Raw genomic sequence first — 16,990 nt, 5'->3', positions numbered from 1 at the left:
GAATCAGTAAGGAAGCCCGGAGGTGCTGGTTTCGGAATTTTTCCCTGTCTGGCTCTGGGGAGGGAAAGGTCGGGAAGATGGCAAGTCCCAGGCCCTCCGGAGGGGTGAGCTTCACTGTGATGCTCAGGTTACCCCTGAGCCTGGCAGGGCCCCCTCGGGAGGGGCTGCAGGTGGGGAAACCCTGGACAGGACACTGAAGCACATCTAGGGGGCTTTGGGGAGACGGGACAGCTCGGGACATCAAGACTCCCCAGGTGTGGCCCGGGTGGAACACATTCCGGGTCACTCCATCTAATACTTGAATTCCCCCAGACACAGCTGCCTGTCTACAGAGAGAAGCAGGAGGCTGTGTGGCCGCTGTCAGGGGAAGGAGGACGAGGGCATCCTCTGCTTGGTCTGATCCCCTCCCCTTCTGTGAGGGGGCAAGGGTCCCCGCTCCTAGCAGTGGGAGGTGCTGCACAGGAAATGTTGGGTGCCTCTGGGAATGGCCACCTTTGCCAATGACATTGGCACCACCAGTGGCCTGCAGGGCAGGGGACAGGGCAAAGACAGCAGGCTCTCCGGGCTGCAGACAAGGGTGCGCCTAGGCAGCCCTTCTCTGAGCCTCACCTGGGTGTCGGTTTGGAGCAGCTTGGCTGGGACAGGGGCCGGGCGTGCCCTGAGTTGTCCTGTCCCTCTTCTCCCCGCACCAGTGTCCCCCTGGGACCCAGCGTTCTTGTCCATCCCCCACTCTGGCTCAGGAACAAGGCGAGCATCACATGCTAAGGAGGGACCCGGCCACACCCTGGTCCTCCCAGGAGGAGCCGCTCGGGCTCTGAGCGGAGGCAGCAAGCGCGGGAGGGGGCCGCAGGGGCGGCACACCCCCCCTCCACCCTAGCCCTCCGGGCCGGCGCCCCCTCCCAGGCTGGAGTGAGCCATTCAAATATTTATCCTTGTTTCATTTTCCAAAAGGGGAACAAAGAGAAAGCGATGGAGAGAGGAGAAAAAATCCAAGTTTCTCATTTGAAAGTTAATTAGTCTAATTAGGTCTAATTAAGAGCCCCCAACACAATGCAGCTCACAAATGAGCTACCAGCTCCTCATTTCCTTTGGTTCTCATTTCAGACTGAGTCGGGGAAGCCTGCAAGGGGGAGGCCATCGTGGGGTCCCCTCCCTCTCTGGGGAGAGGCAGATGGCGGGGGCTGCACGGAGGCAGAGCCTGCAGGCCCGGATTCCTCCACGGAGGGCCTGACCCAGTGTGATGGGAGGGACGCACCCCCGTCCCCACTCCTGTCCCATCTGCCTGCTCCTGGGGGCATCGGCTGGGACAGTTGGACCTGCCCTCGGGTTTGACTTGACACCAGGCGGTATGTCCACTCCCCGGTTCTGCAGGCCCCCACACCTCAGGGGAGGTCAGACAGTCATTAGGGGCCGAGTTCTGGTTTGGGGTCCTGCTGTCTGACTCCCTGGCTGGGAAGGAACAGAGACCCCAGACCCCGGGTGTGTGGAGTCCCAGGGAGGCGGATGAACGCTGCAGAGCTCTGTCCCCAGGACCCCCAGAGCTGCAACGGGGACCGAAGCGGGAAGGGTTACAAATCTGGCTTTGCCTCTCCTGCTCCCGGCCCCCTCCCCTCTCTCGCTCCTCACGGGGCTGGGGCCAGCCAAGCCCTGAGCCCAGAAAAGACACAGGAGACCCAGCTCCACAGCCTCCGGGGATGGGCCCTCCTTCCTGCGCTGCCGAGCGCTCCCACCCCAGCACAGCCCCAGAGAGGAGGGTGCCCGGCAGGCTCACGGAGGGGCAGCGCACAAGACGGAGGTGAGGGCAGGTATCAGGGGAGCCCGCTGAGAGGCTGACAGCCCGGGGCTACAGACCCAGCCAAGCAGTCGCTGCATGGCTGGAGGGACTGATTTCTGAACCAGGATCAAAAGCATTAAGTCAGCTTAGCTCTGAGCCACAGACGAAGGGGGGGGTCCCTGAGCCGCCCAGGGGGAGCTGATCTGTGGGGGGCATGGAGGGGCTTCAGGAGGATCCCGTGTGAGGGCACGGCTTCGGGGACAGGGACACCAGACACGCAGCACGAGGTCCAGGCCCCGGGAGTGTGCGCCCGATCAGGGGCGGTGGAGTGGAGGGTGGCCCACCCGCCCTGCCTGCCAGCACTGCCTCGACCCGAGCCTGGAGGAGCAGGGCACTCTGCGGGCAGTGCCCCAGGGCCAGAGCCACCCCCATCTTCTTAGCCTCTCAGTTTTTCTTTTCTGTAAAATGGGCTGATCACTTTTGCCCTGGGTGGGGGGGGGGTCGAAGCCAGGTACGAGGCTGGGGAAATCCTGCCATGGCCTCTCTGGTGTCCCCATCAGGCCTCCCTGACCCAAGGCGGTGCTGATCTGGAGGGGTATGTGTGGCCCAGCACTGCACCGTGCACACGGGTCTGGCAGGGACGCACGGCCCCTGAACCCCACTTCACAGACAAGGCACCAGGCCCCTAAGCCGAAGTCTTCCAACCTCCCACCCCATCCTGTGCTGGCATTCCCAATCCTTAACCCCAGCCTGCAAATGGCCTGGGGCAGGTCTGCCCGCAGCCCCAGAGGGAGAGTCCCTTGGTGGCCGCCCCAGTCTCCCTGGTGCATTTGTGCCATCCCCGGCCCAGATTTCTGGCTCTGAACTCTTGCAGATGGCCCTGGCCGGAGCCTGGCCAACCTGCAGCCGGAGCGTAGCCGGAGGCGCCGGACGGGCCTCGGGAAGCAGCCTGTCCTGGCCTTGGATCCTCTCAGGGTCTGCTGTCGTCCCCTGCCCACTGGCAGCATGAGCCTGCAAAGTTCTCGTAATTTCCAAGGAGGAGGGAGGGGAGATGCCCAGAGAGCAGCCGTCCAGCTGAAGAGGGTGGGGGTCCCTGGCTGGAGGAACGCCACAGGGCTGGGTGCGGAGGTGGTCAGCACCGTATTTACGGGAACAGGAAAACAGGAGAGCCGCCCTGAGAGCCTCAGGTGCCCCAGGACTCTGGACACACGAGCTCACTGGGACGTCCTCCCCGAGAGGCCCTCACCACTCTGCCCCCCGACTCCTGGAGCACCCTGGCACAGAGGATGAGGGACATGTGGCCAAGCCTCCCATGGACACTTTCAATTCTGAATTAAAATAAATCCCGTCATCAACTTGTGAATAGCACAATTACACTGCATTTGCTCAAGCATGAGTCTAAATTGTTAATTTGCTAAATGGAAATATTTAAGATAAACTACACATTTTGTGACCTTATTTTTGCAAAGCCTGTTTCTGGATTTAATATATCTGCAGCGTGAAAGAGGCCGGCACCTGTCAGGGCTGACCCCATCCCTAGCCTGGGACTGACCACTTTGGCTGCACTGAGCCATGGTGCCCCACGGGATGCCATGGAAGCAGCAGAGATATGTCCCACGGACCCAGGAGGGAACAGACCAGGATGGCAAATGGAGCCAGTGACCAGCAGGCCCTGCATACTTGCCCCTCTGCACCCGACTTCACTTGCCCACCACGAGCGTGCACTGGCCTGGGAGGGCGGAGGCCAGGTGTGCTCGGGGAGGCCCTGCTTCGGGACAACGGAGGGTCCTGCAGGAGGCTCTGGGGACTGGGGCAGAGAGGGTGGCTGGCAAGGGATAGCGCATGGCCTCCTCTGCCAGCCTGTGCAGGAATGAGGGCCACTTGCTGGCTCACCCTCCCTGCTTGCCTGGTCCTGGCACCCAGCCGGGGCCACAGTGCCCCCATGGGGGCCACTCACTCCGCACTTTCCGCAGTCCCCAATGCTGAGCCACGCAGCGGCCAACTTGGGCCTGCAGCTATCTGTAGGCACAGGCCACGCCCCCCAAACCACCACGCAAACACACATGCCAGGCTGCCTCCAGAGGGGCCGCTGCAGGGTGCTGGGCCGGGAGACCGTGGGGGGCAGGGGCCGGAGGAGCCAGGCTCTGCGTGAGGGCCGCAGGGGCCGGCAGACCCTTCCAGCTTAGGGCCTGTGCACGTGCGTCTGCTTGGGGCCCAGGCACCCGCTCCAAGGGCGACCGTCGTCTGGGCTTCATCAGAAGAAACCGGACGATTTCTTCCCATGCACGCCAGGCAGGGCGGAGCTTGGACAGAGACGCTAGATTAGCAGTAAGCAGACCAAACTGGGAAAGCTCAGGGTTCCCCCACCGGCGGTGCAGGGGCTCCTCCTCTTCCATCCCAAGACCACGCACCCACCTACCCGACGCAGGGTGAACCTGTCCCACGAGGCCCCCCGGAGGCCAGCCCGGCACCCGGAACCCCGCCGCCTGCCCGGTCGGTGAGCCCTCGAGGGCAGAGCCCAGACGTGGAGGGCCCCGCATCGCATGACTCAGTCACCGTGGAAGGTTCAGAATAGGGAAATCCACAGAGACAGGGAGCAGACTGGTGCTTGGCCGGGGGCTGGGGTGCTGGGGTGAGGAAACAGTTAGGGAGTGTTCTAGAACTGGACGCTCATGACGGTCGCAACACTCGGCAAGTGTACTAAACCCATCGGGCTCTAGGCTTCTTAAGGGCGTACTTCATGGCATGCGTTTCATCTCAGTAAAAAGGGACCGCAAACAGGAACCATGCGCGGCAAGATACAGTAGACGGTGCAGGAGACGAACTGAGCTTGCTCACGTCGAGAACACTCCTGCCCCTCGGGCCTCAGAACTCCCCCAGGGTCTGTGAGGGAAGACCCCTTCCCATCTCCATCACCTGGGCCACTCAGCCACTTCCCTGCTGGCCGGGCACGGAGCGGGCGCCTGGCCAGTTGGACAGGGGAGACCACTTGCTCCCCAGGCAGCTAGTGGAAGGAGGGCGGGGTCCCCAGCAGCAGGTTTACTGAGCACCTGCTACGTGCCAGGCACTGTTCTGGACGCTGGGGAACCAGCAGGGAACCAGAGACAAGAAGCCCTTCCCCACGTAGAGGCCAGCCAATAAACCAGTAAGACACACGATGTGCCAGATACCCATAGAGGCTACGAAGGAAACTACAGCAGGGGGAAGGTAGGCGAGGCAGAGACTCGAGTCGGGAGAGGGTTCATGAGAGCCGCAGAGTCTTGAAGGAAATGAGAAAGCGCATTGGTCAGGTGTCTGGGGACTGGCACCCTCTGGGGGAGGGCACAGCAAGGACAAAGGTCAGAAGGCTGGAGCTGCCCGGCAAGGACCACAAGTCCTCCTGCCAGGTCGGTGGGCACACCCCAGCCCAGCTCCAGGGGACCCTGCGTGTCAGCTGCCCCCCCCCCAGGCCCAGAATCGCCCCACCCCCTTGCCTGGGAGGCCTTCCCAGGTGGCGCACAGGTGAGCTCCCTCTACCTGTGACCTTCTCGCCCCTCCCTCAGGTGCGCCAGCTCCCGTCACCTTCCACCCCGGAGGCTCTCGCAGGGGCCACCTGTCACCCAGCCCCGAGCCCCGGCTGTGTGCTTCCCTGGCCAGGTGTCTGGCGGTGGCTGGTGACACAGGGAGGCGGGCGTGGGGCTACCGCTTCTCTGGAACGAGGTCGTTGGCGGAACGAGCGACCTGGCAGAGATGCTCTGAGCACGTCTGCGGCCAGGATCCAGGAGGGCCGGCCAGGGCTGCAGTCGGGCTCAGGCCAGATGTTGAGGGAGAACAAGAGGTAAAGGTGTTAAGCTTCCAAAAGGGTATAGCAGACTTCCACATCTGTCCAGGGCACTCTCTGGTCCAGCTGAACAGGCTGGAAAGGAGGCCAGGAGAGGGAGCAGGACCTGGGGGTACTTCACGGGGACATGTGGCCCAGCCTAGCGCTGGCAGGAGGGTCCTGGGCCAGCGGGGGGAGGTCTTTCTCCCCCATGGACCGAGGGCCTGGGGCTTCTGAGGGCTGAGTGCACAAGGCCAGGGTCGGGGCTACGGCCACCAGAACAGCCCACCCACCACGCATCAGCTCCGACCTCAAGCCAGAAACCACCGATTCCACAGGGGCCCTCTTCTCCACGGCCGGGGGGATGGGGAACATCCCAAATCTTCCTTATTCTGCCCATCCATTCCCTCTCCTCACTGCCCGGCCCCAGGTCAGGACCCGCTGTCTCCTGCTCTGGCCTGCAGTCTCCTCCCCCATCCCAGACTCATCTTCCTTACCTGCAGGCCTGATCACGTCACAGCCCTGCTCAAGGCTTTCCGTACTCTCCTACTGCCTATGGAGAAAAGTTCAAAATTCTCAGCCAAGACCCCAAAACTCTAACTGTTGTACTCTCCTTTCTGGCCCAGGGGCCAGGCCCTCCGTGAAGGTGAACCCGCTCGCCTGTGTCTCTCCATGTAAGCTGTTGCCTGCCTTGTGGGATGGTCCAGATTCACCACGGACCCCCACGCCCCCGGCAAGGCAGAGCCCAGCTGCTCTGAGCCATCCCTGCAGGCGTCCCACTGGAACCTTCCAGACCTGCGCCGCCCACGGCAGCAGCCACCGGCCACGGCGCATCCGAGACGTGGCTGGTCTGTGTGCCATGGGCCATGGGTGAAAAACATGGAGTGGATTCCAAAGATTTCGCATGAACCAAGAATTCCGGATATCTTGGTCGCGCTTAGACGGAGGAGAAGTTGCAGTGAACATATTCTGGGCTGGGTGAGATACCAGATAGCATTAAAATGAATTTCATCTGTTTCCAGGCCTCTGGTAGAGGGAGCTTCTAGAAAACTCAGCACCCCCGTGTAGCCACCATTGCACTTCCATGGACGGTGCTGCTCTGGGTCAGAGGTTGGCAAAATTTTCCTGTAAAGTTGCACACTTTCCCAGCAAATATTTTGTGCTTTGCGGGCCATATGGTCTGTGCCACACTGGAGGACGCTGCCGCAGACAGTGCGTGGACCCAGGCGCGTGGCCGTGTTCCAACATAACTTTTTTATAAAAACAGACGGTGGGATGGATCGGGCCCAGTGGTCTCTGCTGTAGATTGCCGGTTTCCAGACTTTTGAAAAGGATACTCAGTAAAATGTGTTTTTGTAAAAAGGGGGAAGGGGGGAGTTTGATTCCAATTGCTTTATTTCGTCAAATTAAGGACATCCAAAAACAAAGATAAAAAACCCAGCAGGTATCACTGTAACTTAACTCAAATGGGCATTTCAAGCACAAAGACAGATTCAGGTGTGAGAAATCACCCCTCCGTTCAGAATCTCAGCTTTCTGACCCGGCCCCTGGGCAGGCAGAGACCGTCAGGGACGCAGGCCGTGCGCAGGCTGGTGCTGGCCCAGTGCGGAGGACGTGATGGGGCTCAGACCTGCGGTCACAGGAGGGATCATAGGGCCATGCCATCCACAGCCCCTGAAGGACACCAAGTCCCAGAGCAGGGTGACTCCCCTGACCCTCCTTCCGTGCCGATTCTGAAGGAGAAGGGTCTGCATTTGTAGCGGGCTCCCTGGGCTGCTGGTCCGAAGACCAGACGGGCACAGTGAGACCTGAGTTCTGCGTTATCCAGCGGAACTTTCTGCAATGATAGAAATGTTCTAGCTCTGCCCAGCAGGGTAGCCATGACCCTGCACGGGTGCAGAGCCTCAGACACGTGGCTGGTCTGAACAGGTGCGTGCCGTATGCGTACGGGACTTCAGAGCTTAGTACAAAAACAAAAATGCAAACCGTCTCACCAAGAACTTATACTGACCCCATGCTGGGGGGATATTTGGGATATATTGGGTTAAGTAACATGTAATTCATCTCTTCTGCTGCTCTTGGCTTCTTTTAAGTGGCTGCTACCACCTTCCCACCGGCTGGCACTGCATCTGTACTGGGAGCATCACTCTGCAGCCTCTTAGACAGTGAGATGGCTAGCCTCTGTTGAATTCCTCTGGTGACGGGGAACTCACCACCTCCCCTAACAACCAATGCTGAAGTTGGGAGATTATAGTTAGAATTGTCCTTCGACATTTTCCTTTAAAGCCACCGTCCCTTCCTACTCTCTGGTCCTGTCCAGGCACAGAGGGTCTGCTCTCCCTGATGTGACCACCTGCTGGCCTTGGAAATGGTCAGACTTTCCAGATCCTGGTTGAGCCCAGGTTGCCGTGAGTCAGTCCTCCTAACCAGCTGCCCATAAAAACAGCTTCCCTACGGATAATGGAACAAATCCCTGTGCACAGGTTCTCCATTTCCAACCCCACTTCCCAGGGGCAGGTGGCCCCGACCGGTCCCTGTGCTAGTTTACTGTGAGGAACTGAGGCCCAGGTGGAGGGCGGCAGGATGGGCAAAGCTGCGATCGGAACGTGACCAGGAGGCTCCATCCCTGTGCCTCTTGCATGCGGCTGGAGACGGCGGTGAGTTCCCACTTTGCTCCCCTGTTCCTGGGACCCCCCCCAATACTTGTACTGAGTTCTGCACACACGGCGTGTGGCTGCTGAGCCACAGGGAGGGCCGTTGTTATCAGTGACGTCCTAGTGACCCCCGACCCCAGAATCACCGCCAGGGCACCCTATCAGCTCACGGGCTCAAGATCTTCACATCTCTTGCTGGTTTCCCTGGTTCACCGCAACTGCTCAGATTCCTTCTGGATTCCCAACCTGCTCGTCTCCAGCAGGAGAAACGGGAGAACAAGGACAGTCGTGCTGGCATGGGCGAACAGGGCCCCTCTCCAAGCCGGGAGGCCCCAAGCGAATGAGGAGGCACGAGGGGACCCTCCCTCCAGAGTGTCCCCGAACGCTGGGTGCTCGGCTCCCCCAGGGCTGGGGCCGTGTCTTCACGGAGGCTTTCTGCTGCCTTCTCAACACAGGTGCGTGCACTCACGCATGTACGCGTGCACAAGTACACACGAGCACACATGGTACACAATCACGTGCACACACACGGATGTACACACACACACACACACACACACACCACACAGGACCCTACACGGCCCTGCGGCCCCACTGCTGCTCCCCTGCCCGACACGCCGAAGCTGCCCACTCGGGGTGCCCGAGACATGGACGGCACATCTGCGTTGGTGGTGACAGGACAGGCACGGGCTGGGGGGAGCATGCAGGAGCCTCTACAGTCCCCAGAGCCCTCTGGAGGGGAAACAAAGAAGACATCATGTCCCATCTTAGAGACACAGAAGCCTGGGCCTGAATGGGAAGACGTGGGCTGGCTCCCTCCTGTGAGTGGGGCCCGTGGCATCCAGAGCAGACCAGCCCAAGGCCTCCAGCTCCCGCCCCAGCTGCAGTGGGTCTCCCTCCAGAACTGGACTCGCTCTCCCCGGGGAGCCCAGACACCACGGACCCTCTGAGCCCGTGGCACTCAGGTCTGGGAACACAGTCCTGCTCCAGGCCACGCAGCCCCTGGTGGAACCACGTCACCACCTGGCGGCTGGGTTGGCAGGCCAGGAGGGGGCCGCAGGGGGCTGCACAGCCGGCTGGAGGTCAGGACAAGAGGAGGGGCTGGAATCCCCTGGGAGGAAGAGGGGGTGTCGGGGAGGAGCAGAGGGAACATGAATACAGAAAAGGAGAGAAAGTAGGCCGGGAGGGAAGAAGGGGGAGAGGCTTAGAAGCACGGAAAATTCTGGATGCGAGAATGGACACGAAGGCGGAAGACAAAGGCTGGAGGCCAGTCAGGAAGCACAGAGAGAGACACTAGGACGAAAGAGGCCAAAGGCGGGTGGGGACGGCCCTGGGCAGCCTCACCAGGACCCCTGAGGTCTGGGGGGACTGGTTAAGCCCTGCATCGGGCAGTAAGGGAACCCCTTCTGCAGCGACTACATCTGCAGGCCTGGGCTAGAATCCATCCCTGGCCACAGAGACCCCGAGGGTGCCCTGGTCCCACACCACCAGGGGCTTTGGGCCCAGCCCACAGGACCACTGCCTTTGGTTCAGGGCCCGAGTTGGGCGCCAGGAGTCGCAGGCGCCATCCCAGAGCTGCTGATGTCCCCGACGCGCTGTTGGCTCCTGCTCTCTCCCTGGAGCCCCACGTTCTGCTCCGAGCCACCCCAGGAGGCTGTCCCCAAGACCAAAGACAGGAGGCAGAGGACACTTGTGCTGGCACCTCAGCCTTGCCTCCGCCAAGGATGGCCACCATGTGTGATCCCCCAGCTCAGTGCGGTGGGCACAGGCTGCGGGCCGTGCGGGGACAGGGACAGGCCGTGGGCAAAGTCAGCCCTGCTGCAGTGTCCTTCCCTGCCCCCTGGGGACCTCCCAGCGCGCCAGCCGCCGTCTACTGAGCCCACGGACCACTGTGCCTGCTCCCCAGGTCCTGCGGGCCACACATGGGTCCTCACGTGGGGCCTTCGGGATGCGGCTTCTCTGTACTCAGTAAGCACCCGGAGCCTCAGTACAGGTGAACCCCCTCTCAGACTCCCCGGGGTCATTGTAGGCGGGGAAGACGTGGGCTAGGCCAACCTTTCACTTGTGATTCTGGGAAACGGCGCACGTCACTCGCACCTTGGCCACCAACCGTAACTATGGGAAACAGACGCAGGCCTCCCTAGCGAACTGGAAAACCCTCCAAACGCTGTCCTGAGAAGAGTCTGCCATGCCCCACCTGCTTTGAGGGCTGGTGACTGACGCAGCCACTCCCAGCCCCTCAGGTCCAAGACATGCACATCTGTCCACATTACAACACACTGGCTCGGAAGACGCCCCACGTGTCTCCACCTCTGGGCAGAGACACCCCACAGGCCGCCGGGGCTCCCAGGTCAGTCTACTCTGCACAGACTTCAAGCTCAGTGGGGTCTGAACACGGAGCGGCCCAAGCTGGGTCTCCCTCCAGGCCGCACCCCAAGCTGGGTCTCCCTCCAGGCCGCACCCCAAGCTTCTTGTCCTGCCCGTCTCCTGTGCTCCTCCGGCGGCGCGCCAGGCTCCCTGCTCACGCTCTCCAGGGAAACCCACGCACCCCACAGGACGAGAGTCAACAAAGCAGGCCACTTCCACTCTCCCCAACCCAAAAGCAATCTCCGAAACGCCGTTGGCTAAAACTCCGCAGGCACGATGAGAGCTCGCACCGCACGGAGGCTCCCATCCCGACACTTGGGCTCTGCCCATGGCTGGGAGGCGGTCAGAGGGCAGATGCTCCCGGGTCCACGGCACCCTCCAGCCGAGACACACCCGAGCCTTGATTCTGGGGTGGAAGCCAGGCTCTGCTTGTCGGTGGCGTCCCCCAACCTCCATGTGCCTCGGTTTCCTTAACTGTGAAATGTGCACTCATACTTGGCCAATTCTGCAACAAACGTGGACCACCAGAGCGCTAACTGGGTAGGGACCCACAGAAATCACTGAGTGGCTTCGGCGACCAGAGGACCCCCACGGCCCAGACTGCGACAGGAGTACCTTCTGAAGACTCGGACAAGCTTCTGTCCTGGGCCCGGCCCTCCCGCAGGCCAGGGTGTACTCACAGGCCCTGATGTCTGCGGCAGGAAGCATGTCCCAGACGGGGTTCCTGAAGTCACACCAAGGAGACAGGCCAACAGCCCAGGGGACAGACAGCAGCCCCGGGCACACTCAGGCAGCATGAGAAGCTGCAGGACCTTTGCTACGGTAACTAATCCAACGAAAAGTTCTATCGAGTGGTGTTGCTACCCCCCAAAAGCAATTATTAATAAGAGACGAACTTCCTAATGAATCTCAAATAGACCCTAGAATTCCCCGACCACCCCCAGAAGCCCTTGGGTCCCAGAGCCCGAGGGAGTGCTTCTCGCCGTCAGCGACTCCAACAGGCAACGAGCCTCATGCTGGCAGCTGGGTGCAAAGGCCACACCCTCCATGGAAACTTCCGGAGGCTGCCAGTATCTTCGAGGGCAAGCGAGGCTATCCATGATTTCATCCGATTGAGGGCAGAAGGAAGATGAGATCAACAGAGCTCGGAACACAGCCCTCAGGAAGGTGCCGCTCACCGTCTCCAGGGCCCGCTCTCCCTCCGACCAGCGTGACCCACCGGTGCAGCCCCACCCCTCGTCACCGGCGCTCCTGTGCTCCTTCTTATGAAACTTAAGGCCCTTGTATCTCTCCCCCAGAGTGATTTCCCGGCTTTGCAATGGGATATGGTGATAAGATTCCCTACAGCACACTGCCGCTTAACAGTAAGTCACAACTGTGACAAAATCTCACTTTGTGGCCCTGGGGTTTTCCCTCCTGCTCCCTACAACTGTCTTCTCCTGGGGCCCAGACGAGGGCCTCACAGGGAGTCTTACCGAGCTTCTCAATTTGCAGACGAACTCCTCCCTGCTCTGAAAGGTGACCAGTATCGACCTCATGTCTTGCTGGGCTGGTCACAATGCACCACGGTCAACAGTCTTCCTGTGTCCCACCCCAGGATCCCTAGGAGGGGCCAGGTGTGGGGGGAGCAGGGCTCTGGGCTGCCCTGTGGGGAACTGAGGGACTCACAGGGAGCCCTCAGTGGGCTCCACACCAGGCTGGGCAGGTGGGGAAACCGATGTTGCCCGGGGCCCCTCAGGTAAGCTCTTAGCAAATACCAGAGCCCGGACAGCAGCTGGACGTCTCCTGGGGCCAGTGACCCGACGTGTGCAGCGGCCAGTTAGGACTCTGACAATCACCAGCTCCGCTGAGAGGTTGGGAGGAGAGACGCCTGACGACGAGTGTCTCTAAGGAATTACAGAGTCGCTGTGTCTCGGAGGGGACACGGCCCGGTCTCTGCACACGTGGGGTTGAGCCCATGCAGCAGGAAAAGGCTCCGCTCCGGCGCTGCATTAACAGAGAATGGAATTCTGTTGGTTGACTTTCGCCTTCTAACTGCAAGTCGGGAAGCCTGTATGCTGCCAGCGCCTGTCTGTTTAAATGCTGCATCTCACTGTGCCACAAACCGCGTCTCGTGTCCTGCTTGATTTCCCGTGTTCGCCCCTGCTCCTCCTCTCAGGGGTGCAGCCGAGACTCAACCCAGAGCCTGCCGACAGCACCAGGGCTCGCTCACGCAGACCTGCAAGGCAGGGCTGCGGGGAAGGCGAGCTCTGATCCCAGATACCTGCCCAGGGGGCTGCCTGGGACCCCCTCCTCCCGTGGCCTCCACTTCCAGGGGACATGGAGGCTCTGTCTCCCTCCAGAGGTGGTCCGTCGTTATTTGTTTCTCGCCGACCCAGGACCACCGGAGCTGCATGTGCTCCCAGAAGCCTGTGTTCCTACAGAGAGCCAGGAAATGGCTGCATTCGAGATCTCTCCCAGCCCTTGGAGACACACGGCCACGCGCTGCAGACTGCTTCGGAGGAAACAGGGTACTTCAGAGCCTGGCCCAGTGGGCACGTTCTGGTTTTCCCAGAGACGACTGTGCTCATGGCAGACACCCACTTGGGATGGCTGTGGCCCACTGGCATCTTCTCGCCTTACCGCTGCCCCTCCAGAAAGCTCCAAATGCCACCAGCTGGGAATGCACTGACCTGGCCCTGGAGGGACTGGCGTGCCTTCCTCCGGGTCGTGTGGCTGGGTACGCTCACCCCAACTACCAGCACGGGTCTGATGCCATCAAGGCAGTGCCAACATTTGCCAGTTCCCAGAGGCTTGCGGCGACTTCATTGAAACTCAACCCTCCCGTTCGGCCTGAGAGGATGGGATACTCTTGTTCTCCTTCGCAGAGGAAGATCCTGAGGTTCAGAGAGGTGAACTGACTTGCCTAATACAGCCAGTGCACTGCAGATTAACCTCCAACCCACTGTCTGCGTAGGGAGCTGGGGTCTCCTGGGGTCTGACAGCCCCGGGGAGTTCCCATGTGTAGCCATGGGGGTGGGGCAGATGCTTCCTACCTGAGCGGGTCTGGTAGGTCTGCTCCTGACTTTACCTGTGGGCTTGTTAGAAATGCAGATTCCTGGGGCCCACCCCAGCGGTCCCCAAGTGACTGCTGCACTCACGAAAAATTGGTATGCCCTGGAAGGCTGACCTCCCAGGTCCACCCTGACCGTCTGCAACTCAAATGAAGATGTGGAATTTGGGGAGTCGGTCACGGCCTGGGCTTGGATACCTGCCTGCCTGGGGGAATGGGAGGTCCCTCAGCAGCTCCTGTCACCACTGAGCTGTGCCCAGGACTGCCCAGATGTCACAGGTGGTCCTAGGGAGGGTGGGAGCAAGGGCCAAGGTCTGTGGATCACAGGCCACTGCGATGGCCCTTTGTGTCTCACCAGCGGTCAGTAACCGCCCCCCCCCCGCCCTGTCCCTTCCTCTGCAGCTGCTGACACGCTCAGCAATCCCGCTGCGTGGATCCTTGTAAGAGGCTGACCTGAGAGCCCAGCAGCCTAGGGACTGACCTGGCTCAGCTCTGAGGGCCCCATCTTTGCCTGCGCGTCCACAGCTCCTCCTGAGCCACCTGCAATGGCCTCTTCTTTCTTGGCTCCCTGGGGAGCCCAAGGGACACAAAATGACAAGAACCCACCAACCAAACGCCCGGCCCCACCTGGAGCCTGTCACTGTCTCCAAGAAACACACCTTCAAATGCATACACAGGAGAGGTGGTGGAAGTACATGTTCACTTAAGACTCTCAGGCCTGGCCTGACCCTGACTGGCAGCTGCGCGTGATCCCCTCTACCTTCTGCCTCCCACCTCCACACCCAGGCCCAGGTGCAGACCCAGTCCCACAGGAACACTCCCCGCTGGGGTGTGCAGGCCCCAGGACCGTCAGCCTGAGATCTCCAGGCCTCACCGTCTTCCCCCTTCAAGCCCCGGGCCTCTCCAAGCAAGCAGCTGCCCCCACCCCTGCAGACCCAGGCAGAGGTTCGGGGTGCTAAAGATAAAGCAAGCAGCCCCAGAGTGCAGGGAGGGAGGCCGAGCCCGGAGGTGTGGGCGGCCTGGGTGGGTGAGGCAGGGTACCGCAGCCCCCAGCCGGCTCTGGCTGGGCCGGCACTGGGATCCACAGCCCCGAGAGACCAAGGGACCTCGGGGAGGCGAGGAAGTGCCCCCTCCATCCCCAATGCAGGCCTGGGACCGCACTGATTCCGCATTGGGTGGGATCGCAGGACCCCCGCCCCACAGCCCCACACGCCACGGCAGGCGGGCGGGCAGGCGGCAGCTGCTGCTCTGTGCGCACCTCCCGTGGAGCGTCCTGGGGTTTTGGGGGCTCAGAGTCGCTCGTCTTTCTGCCCCCCTCACCAGCCCGAGCTTCCTGCGCAGCCCGGCAGATAGCAAAAGTCTGGCCCCAGCCCCCTCCCCCGGCCGGAGCTCCGGGGCCTCCCTCGCCAGCCCCACCAGGCGGGTGGCCCGTCTCCCCCGAGGCCCGCGCGCGGTCCCCGCTGCAGCAGAGCTCGGCGCCCCCGCCGCCGCCGCCTCCGCGCGGCCCCCCGGCTTTCCCGACGCGGCCGGGGAGGGGCCCAGCTCCCCGCCCCCGCGCCCCCCGCGGCCCGGCGCGAAGTTCCCCAAAGTGACCGCGGCGCCGAGAACCCCCGCCCCCTCCCCTCCGGCTTCCCCCGAGACTCCGCCCGCCGCCCCCTCCGGCGCCTTCGGAAAAGTTGCGAGCGACGCCCCAAACTCCGGCCCCCCGCCCCGCGCCGCGCGCGCCCGGGGCGACCCCGCGCTCGGCCGCCGCTCCCCCCGCCGGGCCCCGGCGCCATGACGCGGGGAGCGCAGCGGGGCCCCGGCGGCGGCGCGGAGGCGGCCGAGCGCGGGGTGGGCGGCGGCGCGGGGCGCACGTGCGCCGGGCGGGGGGCCGCGCCGGGCCGGGGGCAGCTTACCTGTTGGAGGTAGAGGAAGGCGGGCGGGCATGGCACGGAGTGCGGGAGCATGCTGCCGGAGTTGGACAGCAGGAGGCAGCCCGAGTTCGCCATGGAGCACAGCATGGGGCGGCAGGGGGGCGCCCGGCGGCAGCTCTGCGCTCGCTGCGCGGCTCGCACCCTCCGCGCGTCCCTCGGTGTGTGCGCGCGCCCTGCCTCCCCGGCGCCCTCTCGGTCTCCTCCTCCTCCTCTTCCTCCTCGGCCCTCCCCTCCCCCTCGCGGCGCTCCTCAGGAGGGAGGCATGGACGGCGAGCGGCGCGCCTCTGCCCGGTGCTCCCCTGCCCGGGCGGGGATGCTGGGGAGAGCGCGCGCGAGAACACGGCCCGGCAGGCTGTGTGCGCGAGAGGAGGGACGAGGGCAGCGGGGGAGCGGGCGCCCGTCACTTTGGAGCCACCGGAGCCCTGTCTGCAAAGAGTGGTGCGTGTGCGTGTGAGTGCGCGCGTGTGCGCGCGTGTGTAGCGGTGGGAGGGGGAGTCCCTGGCGTACTCCAACCTCAAACAGAGCCCCGCGCCGAGGGAAGAGAATCCGGAACGACGGCGCGACAGCTGATCACACACTTAACCCCTCGCCCGCCGGCGCCCTCTCCGGGGCCCCTCGGCGGCCCTCCTCCGCCCCGCGTCCAGCGGCTGCCCCGGGCATGGGCTCCGGCATCTCCCTTCGGCCCGCCGGCCGCTGCGGAGAGGACCGGCTCTGCCGGCTTTGCGGCCGACCGGAAGGCGCTTCGTCCTGCTCGGCGTTCCGAGCGGCGCCTCTCATAAGGGAGGCCGGCTCAGTGGCGGGGATGTCGGTGATGTAATGAGGGCATCTACGCAGAGGCTTCCTAGCCGGGGAGCGCTTCTCCGCCGCCCAGAGCTCGGAAAGCCAGCTGGAGCACCCGGGGGCTTCTCCTGCCCACCCCCACGGCCCCCAGACCTCATTTACACCTTAGGCCTGCCTAGGCACATGGTCCTGTGGATATTTAATACGGGGAGGGGGCGGGGACAAGGGGCACTGGCCACAATGCACCCTCCTCTCCCCTCCCCAGACTCCATCGCGCTGGACTTGGTGGACACACACGATGCCGCAGGAGTGCACACATATGGACCCCAGAACCCAGCCACTGCTTGGCTCAGGTGTTCACTGTCCCTATACCACCACTGTCACAGATGTGTGTGTTTATGTGTGTGTGTGTCTGCAGCTTCACCAGGCACACACACCCTCCCCCACCGGCCTGCGTGCACTCACACTGGACAGATGCCCCTGACCAGGCTCATTAACCGGGACAAGCCACAGGTGAGCCTGGCTGTGAGGGACAGTCTGCTACCTGCCACCCCTAGAGGTAGAGCCAGCAGGAGGACACACCTAGCCTCTTGTCCCATGTATGCACGCTTCTCCTGGTAAGGGGAGAAACCCACAAATACCCAGGAC

At 62.5% G+C, this 16,990-nt stretch overlaps 2 protein-coding genes across 6 annotated transcripts in view; both read right to left on the bottom strand.

Moving 5' to 3' along the window:
• The window catches only part of RBFOX3 (RNA binding fox-1 homolog 3), a 79,050-nt gene extending 62,931 nt beyond the window's left edge, over nucleotides 1-16,119 (bottom strand). Inside the window, exon 1 of one of the 5 annotated variants that reach the window (XM_047707850.1) lies at nucleotides 15,545-16,119. In XM_047707850.1, the coding sequence (XP_047563806.1) occupies nucleotides 15,545-15,649 (105 nt within the window). In that variant the 5' untranslated portion in view covers nucleotides 15,650-16,119. The remainder of the gene's footprint in view (nucleotides 1-15,544) is intronic. The other 4 variants (XM_047707854.1, XM_047707849.1, XM_047707852.1 and 1 more) reach the window with 4 other exon arrangements.
• LOC125087533 (uncharacterized) overlaps nucleotides 1-16,990 on the bottom strand; it is a gene marked incomplete at its 5' end in the record, with an annotated part of 360,005 nt that overhangs the window by 21,967 nt on the left and 321,048 nt on the right.

This window comes from Lutra lutra, chromosome 16 (assembly GCF_902655055.1).
Source record: "Lutra lutra chromosome 16, mLutLut1.2, whole genome shotgun sequence".
In the NCBI taxonomy this organism is placed as follows: Eukaryota; Metazoa; Chordata; class Mammalia; order Carnivora; family Mustelidae; genus Lutra; species Lutra lutra.
This window is presented reverse-complemented; position numbering and strand designations above follow the sequence as displayed.